Source organism: Trachymyrmex septentrionalis, unplaced genomic scaffold, assembly GCF_001594115.1.
Source record: "Trachymyrmex septentrionalis isolate Tsep2-gDNA-1 unplaced genomic scaffold, Tsep1.0 scaffold185, whole genome shotgun sequence".
In the NCBI taxonomy this organism is placed as follows: Eukaryota; Metazoa; Arthropoda; class Insecta; order Hymenoptera; family Formicidae; genus Trachymyrmex; species Trachymyrmex septentrionalis.
Window position 1 is genome coordinate 11,001 of NW_017305020.1, and position 10,223 is coordinate 21,223.

At 40.0% G+C, this 10,223-nt stretch overlaps 1 protein-coding gene across 1 annotated transcript; it reads right to left on the reverse strand.

Annotated features, from left to right (window-relative positions):
• Positions 1-497: 497 nt before the first annotated feature.
• Positions 498-5,465, reverse strand: LOC108746646. The gene is made up of 5 exons (XM_018483548.1): positions 5,389-5,465; positions 4,981-5,199; positions 4,466-4,647; positions 1,489-4,298; positions 498-830 (listed from the first exon to the last, which is right to left on the reverse strand). The coding sequence occupies exons 1-5, from the start codon at positions 5,463-5,465 to the stop codon at positions 498-500; spliced, it is 3,621 nt and encodes a 1,206-aa protein (XP_018339050.1).
• Positions 5,466-10,223: the final 4,758 nt, after the last annotated feature.

A 10,223-nucleotide genomic window follows, 5' to 3' on the forward strand; every position in this document is an offset into this window, starting at 1 on the left:
TCCGGTGCAGCTACGTGTTCTATTTTTCGTTTCTTCGCATCGTAATGATCCGGATTCAGACAAAGCCCACTGTACATAATTCTATCGTAAAGATTTTATCGATGATCGCGACTTTTCGATTTCATCGCTATCATCTCTCCTCATAGGCATACCAAATTTATTCACAGACATCATATCGAGTTCGCGCGAACCTGACTACTGTCGCAATTTTTGTCACAACGATTCAATTTATAATTAATCCAGCTTCGCGAAGTTCTTCGATTATCGACAATATTTCGCTGTCGTGAGCGCTATTACCCGCTCGATCGAGCAATTGAAGACGATCCACCAATTCGTTGGAATCAACGTAATCTATTTCATTGTCAGTCAATTTCGCAGCGGATGGTATATTTGTCTTTATACCTAAACCAATACCCGTGGTTTTATGAGTAACTAAGAGTGGGGCGATAATGTTTTTGTATTTGTGTCCCTTGTTACTTTTAATAGGCATTCTGGCGTTATTGTCTGTGAGCATTCGTCATCAATAATATATGTTTGTACGTTTGTTTATCATTCTCGGTGTAGATAGTGTCGTTTGGAATCTTCTTGAAGATCAGCTCGTATAGACCTGGTGTACTTTTGTACCTCACTCCGTCTATGATTATAGTGTCGCCCGTATCTACGTCAAATTTTTTATTACCTAACATCGTACCGTTTTCATCAAAATAAATACCGTAGACAAGATCGATTTCGTTTCTTGCATTATCAGTTAAAAGAGTATTCACATATACTTTTCCTAACGGTCCTAACTGACTTTGCAATCTCTGACGACCTTGAGGTGTGCTCAACACCTATCTGACAGACATTTCAAGCGATGGATCATCACCGATTTTAAAAACTTTGTCCTGCAAATCAAAAGGAGTTACTTGTTGTTGTTGTTGTTGTGATTCTATTGGTGTGGAATTAAGTAGTAGTAGTAGTTTATTACGTGCTCACCAACGTGATTACACGGACTTCCATTAAATACAATACATCTTGAATATACATATACATTTCTTGCTTACTTGCTAACTAATCTACACATTCATACTCACTTTCATACTCATTTACATTTTATGTCACTCACTCACTCATGTCGGTCTCACTCACTCTCTCTCTCTCTCTCTCTCTCTCTCTCTCTCTCTCTCTCTTCTTCCGCGCTGCCTCTATCATTTGCATCCATTCATACTCTCTTCCATCTTCGTGCAACACCTCTATTCTATTCCATCTTTCCTTTTTAAGTAACACACATTCTTCTTTCATGTGTTTTATATCCTCTCTCTCTTTTTCGCACACTCTACATTTTCTCTCTTCTTCATTCATCCAAAACATATTTCCTCTTTCTTCGTTACCACATCTCCATCTCGCAATCATCTGCATCTTCTTTCCCTCTCTCTTTTTACTCTTTCTGATGTATTCCGGTATTCCTATTACATTTCTGTAATTTTTACACGACCTTGAAGTTCTCACCTCTTCTCCTCTCTGCTGCATATCTACTTCTATATCTCTTTCTCGTAATCGCTCCCATTTTCCCTCTCCCCATTCATTAAGCGCTTCCTCGCTTACCCCCCCTCTCCATAAGTACTCCCTTCTCTCTAGGCTTTCCCTTGTCCATTCTTCCTTTCGTTTTTCTCTTTCCTCTTTCCTCCGTTCTACTATACTTTCTCTCCCTATCTCTCCTCCTTCTCCTTTCTGTATTCTCTCTTCAAACCTTCCCGCTCTCCACCCCGTTTCCACCCTCATTTTGTTCCTTTTCAATTCCTCCCTAACTATATATCCCGGAGTACAACTCTTCACCCCCAGTATCCATCTCAAATATTTTTCTTGTAAAGCCTCTATTTCTTTCCATTCCTTATACCCCCATATCTCCACTCCATACAAAAGTATTCCTTTCACAATACTGTCAAAAAGCTTCAGTCTCCACCTTACGTCCCCCTTGAACTTTCTCTCCCCGTAACTCCACACCCATCCCATGGCCACCCTCGCTTTTCTAATTCTATCTCTCACGTGTTCCGTTTCCCCTCCGTATCTTGACACCCAATATCCTAGATATTTATATTCCTTTACCTCCTCTAATCTTTCCTTTCCCCACCACCAGTACCTTTCTTTCTCCCTTCCCCCTTTCTTTCTAAACACCATAACTTTCGACTTTTCCGGGCTCAGCTCTAGTTTCTTCTCTTTTAAATACCTTTGTATCCCTCTTATCATCGCCCTTAAGCCTACTTCTTCTTCCGCCACCACCACAATGTCGTCAGCATATTCTAGCGACCACACCTTATCGCCTCCCACTCTTACTCCTCCTATTCCTTTTCTTAATTCCTCCTCTAAATCCGCGATATATACATTAAACAGAGTTGGACTCAAAGGACACCCCTGTCTTACCCCCTTTTTTACCCAAAATTCCTTTGAGACTTCCCCCCCTATCCTTACCACGCATCTTGTCTCCTCATATATTTCTTTTACTCTTTCTATCAGTACATCACTGATTCCCCTTCTCCTCATCATTTCCCATAATACCTTCCTATCTATTTTATCGAACGCTCCTTTTAGGTCCATAAAAAATGCCCACACCTTCTTCTTCTCCTTTAGTCTTCTTCCTACTAGGTGTTTTAAGATCTTTATGTTTTCTATTGTTCCTCTTCCTTTTCTAAATCCTGCCTGCGTTCTGCCCCATCCTCCTTTCTCGTCTAGCTCTTTCACCAACTTTTTATTTAAAATGTTCGCATATATCTTATACGCAGTGCTTGTAAGCGTGACACCCCTGTAATTCCCTACCACATTTTTATCCCCTTTTTTCCATATCGGAACTACCACTCCTATTCTCCATTTTTCTGGGAATCCCTCTCCCTCCCAAATCTTTCTATAAATTTCCTCTAACTTTACACTTACTTTATCTCCCCCCATCATCCATGCTTCATTTCTTATCCCATCTATCCCTGCCGCCTTACCCTTCTTTAATCTTTTTATTTCTAGTCTTATTTCCTCCCGACTTATCCCTTCGTCTTTTCTAAATTCATTCCGTCTTTCTCCTATTTCTGCCGTTCTCTCGTCAACTCCCTCTAATGCCGTCTTAAAATACTCTACCCACTCCGTTCTTTTAATTTCCTTACTTATTCCCTCCTTTTTCTTCCTTCTCCTATTTATAAATTCCCATGCCTGTGCTTCTGTTATAATCTTTTCTATCTCTCTCTCCTCAAGCTTCTTATGCTCTACTTCTTTCTTTTCACATGTATCCCTATATTCCCTTCTTTTTTTCACAAATTCCTCATATCCCGACTTCCTTCTCCTATATCTTCTCCCCGCCCTATTAACCTCTCTCTTTTTCTCCCTACACTCTCTATCCCACCATGGTACCCATCCTACCTCTTTCCTTCCACCCTTCCTCTTCATTTTAGGTGCTCTTTTCATTACTTCTTCCATTTCTTCCCATCGTCCTCCCCCCTCTCCTTTTTCCCACTCTACTTCCTCTATATTTTTCCTAAATATTTCTATGCCCTCCTCTGACCAATCCTGTATCATCTCTGCCTCGCTCTCTTTTTCCTTCTCCTGCCTTGTATATTCCTTTCCTAACTCTATCAATATTGGCTGGTGATCTGATTCTGCCCTGCATCCTATTTCAAAACATCTAATTTTCTCTTCTGCCTCCAGATTTACAATTCCATAATCTATCACTGATTTCCCTCCCGCTTTTTCATACGTCCACTCTCCTTCTTCATCCCCTTTTTTCCACCCATTCAGTATCAACCACCCTCTTTCTCCCACTACCTTCACCAGCTCACACCCTTGTTTGTTTACCACTCCATCTTTCGATCTCCGTTCTTTGCCATTTTCTCCTTTTTCTTCGCCATTTTGGTCACAAAAACCCCCTTCCTTACCAATTCTTGCGTTAAAGTCTCCTACTATTATCATATTTTCTTCTTCCCTCTCTCCTATCATCTCTTTTAATCTATCTAATTCTTCCTTACTTCCCTCTTTGTTATATACTGTAACAATTCTCCACCTCTCCTCATCTACAACAACCTCTCTCTGCTGTATCCCCTCTACTTCCTCTTCACTTCTACTTCTTTCCTCTATTTCCTTCCTTATCCCCGTTATTATCCCTCCCATCGCTCTCCCTCTTTTCTTTTCCCTCCTCGCTGGCTGACATTTCCATCTCCACCCATCTGGCATTTTTTCTTTTATCTTCCCCCACCCAGCTTCTTCCACCCATGTCTCACTCAAACCAATCACATCGAAATCTTTCAGAAAATCCCAAAAATCTTCGTCTTTTCTCTTTAATCCTGCGATGTTCCAGAATACCCCTTTTATACTTCGTTTCTCTCCCTCTTCCGTTGCTTTTCCCTTCTGTTTCCCCCCCTTTCTCTTTTTAACCCAATTGTGAGCACGCTTGCTTAAAAAATCTTTTCATTCATACACTTGCGCTCTTCACTCCACACATATTCTTTACCATTCATCCACGCTTTCCCAAAGCCCACTTTTACTCGCCTACCTCTCTCTTTCTCTCTCTTCGCCCAAAATCTAATCTCCTTCTGTCTTTCTCTTTCATCCTTCGTTAGATCATCGTCTACATATATTTTCGTACCTGTCAATTTATTTCTCCTAATCATGATCTCCTTTTTATCATCCAAACTATTAAGTTTCACAAGCAGCACACTCTCATTCGTTCTATCATTCATTCTATCATTCATTCTATTCCCTATCTTGTAAACTTCTCTTATTTTAATTTCTTTATCTAACCCCCCTAATTTTTTCAAAACCCCTACAGCAGCATCTTTCATATTTCCCCCCTCTACCTCTACACCCCGCATAACTACATTTAGTCTTCTATCTCTTCTTTCTTGATCATCTCTTCTTTTTTCTATTTCTTCCACTCTTTTCTTCAAATCTGCATTTTCTTCTTTCAACTTCTCCATCTTTTCCCTTTCCTCCTCCTTAAATTTCTCAAATTCTGATTTTATTTGCTTCATCTCTTCTTTTAATTCTCTTCTTATCATCTTCATCATATCATCCTTATGCCGCTGCAGTTGTCTCTCCATCATTTTTTCTATCTCCTCTAAATTCGCCATTTTCTTCTCCTCTGAATCTCCCTGCTGTTCTGGCGATTTTCCTGCCTTTCCTTCCTTCTTTCGTTTCGCGGCTTGCTGTTCGTCTTCACTTTCTTCCGACTCACGCGCTCTGCCCCTTCTCGAGAACCACGAGCTTGGAATGCTCACTACACTACTATCCCTCCTTTCCCTTCCTAGCAGCTCCGCTTTCGTGGGCCTTCCTCTCTTCCCCGCTCCCTTCTCTCCACTCGTATTTCGCCTCTGACGTTCACCGCCGTTGCCTTCCTTCGATCTTGTTCCCCACTCCTCCCCTGACTGTACTCACCTTTCCGCTCGGCTACTTCTAGACTCTTCCGTTGCTAGGCCGGTTCCTTCTCTCTCTTTCTCCAAACTCTCGCTCATTCCCCCCTCCCGAGACGCGCTCGCGCTTCGTGACGTTCTGCTTTCCTTCCGTCACTTCCCTTTTCTTCGCACTTGCGCACCACGGTTTTTCTGCCACGTGCGCCGGGCCTAATTACTTTTTCCCTTCCGACTTATGCAAGGCTCACCCACTGCACTCCTGTCCCCTAATGACCACTCCTTATCTTATGCACCCAATACAGGCTTTCAGGCTACCTGGACCACGATGCTCTCGGTTGAAGACCTATGCCAGTTGTAGGTTATGTTCCCCTTGTTCCGTCTACTTTAACCACCATTAGCCCGTTTCCTGATGAAGCGAGCTACTTTTTTGCCTAGCTCTCGATTTACCGACTCTCGTCCCTATAACAAAAACTCCCCGCAGGGCAATTCCTTAACAGCTACGGAATCTTCAATTTTCCTCACGAAGTGCGCAAAATATGTCTTCTCTGTAACTCACCTCGACCGGAAGTCTCTGGTGTGGAATTAATTATGGACGAATCAGGCATGACGTTTGATCGTTTCTTTTTTATTTGTTTGTTCCATGGAAAACGTTGGGGAGTAATTTGTGTTGGAATTGCATCATTATCATCGTCGTCGTCATTGTCATCATCATCATCATCATCCTCATCATCGCTGTACTCACGTTTATTCTTTTGTTTACTCTTCATAAACTTAGTTTCAAATGGTTTACCTCCACGTTCAATGTTTCCAGCAATTTGTTTCAACGGTTCGATAATAGGTTTTAATTGTTTCTCCAGAACGATCTCATTCTCCATTATGCCAGTCTTCAATGCTCTGTGTTTCTTATGAATCGACGCGCGTGTCTTCGATCAGTTTCGCTGTTTTCTTCCGTTCAGAGATATTTTTTGTTCTGACCATCTTAACGTCAAAGAAATACTGTTCACTTTTTTTCACAAAACACTACGGATGATTTTTTTATACTATAGCAAAATCGTTGAATCCTCGTCTGTATCTACCATTGCGTAATGCGCTATTTTTGTCTATTACCACAAAACCGTATTTGTGTTGCCAACATAAATGGCACAACGTGCAAAAATTCTCATACGATATATCAGTTCACGTGATCGTTATAAATGTGTTTTAAGTTGGTACCATTTTGTTTAAATAGAACCAAAAAATTTGCATTTACGTGGAGCTACTGTGGGATCGATTACCCGAACATTTAAAAACGGATCCTGAAGTGCAACGCTGTCGTCCGTGTATAGAGCATTACAATCGTTCGTGGCAACGAACACACATAGACGGTCCGTCACCTTATAAAAATTGCGACATATTATATTAGGTTGAGTAAAAAGTCATCGCGTATTTTTTAGCTCAAAGTTATATATACAATATCTTCGTCAATAATGAATGAAATTTAAATTTAAAAAAAGGGTTTTAAAGCTTGAAATCTCTACTTTTAAAAGCTTATCACATTTTTTAAGTTTATATGAGTTTGATAATTTTTACATACCAAAAACTACGAGCTGAAAAAGACGAAAAATTTTCTTCTCACTTTGTGGATTTGTAACGTGTCCAAAACGAATTTGAGAAAATTTTCGATTATCTATCGTGAAAGCTTGATACTTTCCCTACAAAATCGTTTTTTTTAAATATTTCTACGACTTTTGATTACTGAGTTATCGCGGATTAAATAAAAGAATTATTTTGACTTTAATTGCTCATAACTCCATTAAAAATTGTCGTATCGTATAATTTAAAACAGAGATTTTTAAAGCTGAAACTTTATTCTATCAAGATATATTTATATTGTTGGTAAGAAAGTAATTGCGATTTTTACTGATAGATGTCTTTTAAAAAAACGCGATGACTTTTTACTTAACTTAATATGTCGCTGTCGTATGGAATAAAATAGCGTGGAGGGAGAATGATTCCTGCATATGGTGCAGGTTTACTTGACAAGACAATAAACGAGCTTCCGTTTGAAGTAAATACATATACCTGGTTATCAATTTTGTGGACCTGGTACTCGTCTCGCGAAAAGACTAGCGCGGTGATCGAGGTATAAATCGATTAGACGCTGCGTGTCGCGAACATGATATCGCCTATTCGCGAAGCAACGATCTCGCCGATCGTCACATTGTCGAGTTCTCGCCGAAAGAGCACGCGAACGTATAACAGCGAGTGATTCGACATTTAGTGAGAAAGCTGCCGCAACCGCTGTATGGGTAACTATGAAAGCAAAAACGAAATTAGGGATGGGTATGAAAAGAAAAAAAAAAACCAAAAGGAAGAGACTACTTCCGGTAACGAAACGTGGAGGTTTTCTACCGATTTTACCAATGTTAGGTGCGTTCGGATTTTTAATTGGTGAAGCGGCGAGCGTAGCGAGAGCTGTAACCGATCGCAAAGCCACTCGTCAGACGGAAGATCGCGGACTGTATCTAGCGCCCTACAAATATATGGTAGCGTGAGGAAAAGAAAGGCAAGAAGTAAAAAAAAACATCGTGGAAGGAAACGTTAGAGACTCTTAAAATACCGCTCTCCGGTATCACAACGAACGAACAGTTGAGCCGTGCGGCGTATCGTTTACCATTCTTCAGAGGTGTGTTTATGCGTGACGCGTTACCGACGAAACCGCATTGTAATGAAAGCGGTATCGTAAATCTCGATAATTCGGAAAATGCGGGCACACTGGGTTGCTTATGCGAAAAAAGGAAATAACGCTTTTTACTTCGATGGTTTTGGCAATCTCAGACCGTCAAGGGAACTCGAACACTATTTCGGAAGCAACGTAACGTATAATCATCGCTCTTATCAAACATTCGATCGAGAGTATTTGTGGTCAATTGTGTCTACGATTTCTTCGAGAAATAGATTGGAGGAAAAAATATATCTAATAATATGTCGTGTGAGAGTCATTTCAGTTGAGCGTTTACCTTCGATTACATCATGTTGACTCTTACGTTGACTGGAATAATCAGTATTCTCACGGCGAGTTACTTCCCTGCGTTGGATTTAAGTAATGATGAATACGAATTGGGTCTTACGAATTTTAAAACGTACAACGCAATACCGAATGTTACTTCCGCGAATAATAAATTCTGTTTCGATACCGACGATAAAATAATCACGATTCCTGAAGGATACGTAGGCTGCTGGAAAAGTTTCTGTAATCTAGTACTTTCAGTGGCGCCAACGTTTTGCTACTATCATATCCGTAAAATTAGACACTTTTAATATATAATTCAATTGACAGTTTGTACCCAAGCCAACTAGTTTTGTTTGCACAGTATTTTAAAAGAAGTTATTTTGTAAGAAAAAGGAAATTTCGCGTGAAAATTTTCGAGCAATAATTTTTTACGATTACAAATGTAATCTAACTCCGAAACAATGCATCGATCGACTTCATTTGGCTTTTGGGGATGAAGCACCATCCAATAAGACTGTTTATAATTGGTTTACCGAATTCTAGCATGGACGTATCTTTCTTAGTGATGAATTCCGTGAAGGTCGTCCATTCATGTCTGTTGTTGCCACTAATGTTGATGCTGTGCGTGAAACGATTGAGCGAGACCGGCATATAACATATCGCGAGATTCAGGCATCCTTAGCTGCCAAGCAAATGATTTCTTCGATTATACCGGACATGTGACAACCGTGGCTTTAGAGGATCGAAGGACTGTAAATACTGATTGGTATTTACAACAACCTTTGTTTGCCAAAAGTCATAAATGAATTGCGTAGAACAAACCGAAATCGTCGCATCATCCTTCATCATGACAACGCCAGCAGACAACACACAGCACGTCAAACCGTTCATTTTTTATCCAGTAAGAATGTCGAATTGATGACCCATTGTCCGTTTTCACCTGATTTATCACCTAATGACTTCTTTTTGTTCCCAAACATTAAAAATAAGATGCGTGGTGAGCGATTTGAATCGCCTGAAGCAGCTGTTGAAACATTTCGTACACTGATTTCTGAGGTTACAGCCTTAGAGTGGAAAAAAATGCTTCGAAAATTAGTTCGAGTGTATGCAAAAAAATGTATCGATCTTAAAGGCGAATACTTCGAAAAACAATAAAGCCATTTACCGAATTTTATTAGGTGTTGGAATTAATTCGTAGCGTTTTTTTAATGAAAGAACGTTATTTATAATATTTCGTTTTTCATTAATTAAAGTACTTCCCATCACTTTCTACTACTTTTGACCATCTTTCGGGCAGTGAATGAATACCGCGTCGGAAGAACTGTTCGTCTTTAGATGAAATCCACGAATCGAACCATTTTTTCATCAACTGATGTTGATGGTTCGCCGGGCTTAACCCATGACTTTCTGCGCTTTGGATTGTCATAATGGATCCACTTTTCATCTCCAGTCACAATTCGAGCGCTTTTTTTCATGTTAAAGTAATGAAATGATTGGAAACAAGACCGTCTATATAAATATTAAGACTTTAAATACAAAGCGCCTCTTCGGTCGAGTGTTAAGATGTTGAACTACTATCTAATATCCATTCAATTAAATTGAATTAATATTTCAGAAATAAATTGAGAGCCGATGAATTTATCGGATTCACACAATCAATCTGAAACAAATAATCCCCCCAAATTCTCCCAAATCTTAAAAAACTGTAATAAACTTATTGCGAAAAATATTGCCTCGGCCGGGAGTCGAACCCGGATCTCTTACATTCCGTGTGAGCGTCCTGAGCCTTTAGACTACCGAGACCTTAGCAACACTCTTCGCAATAACCGATATATATAGTGAGTTACGCATGTATAGGCGAGCGTATT

Excerpts from the sequence above, each read along its gene's own strand:
- LOC108746646 (XM_018483548.1), bottom strand. The coding sequence starts at position 5,465 with ATGAGCGAGAGTTTGGAGAAAGAGAGAGAAGGAACCGGCCTAGCAACG. Across the intron at positions 4,299-4,465 it reads TGGGAAAGCGTGGATGAATG|GATTAAAGAGAAAAGACGAA; the intron begins GTAAAGAATATG and ends GGAACATCGCAG. Across the intron at positions 831-1,488 it reads TGCAGCAGAGAGGAGAAGAG|GTGTTGAGCACACCTCAAGG; the intron begins GTGAGAACTTCA and ends TCTGTCAGATAG.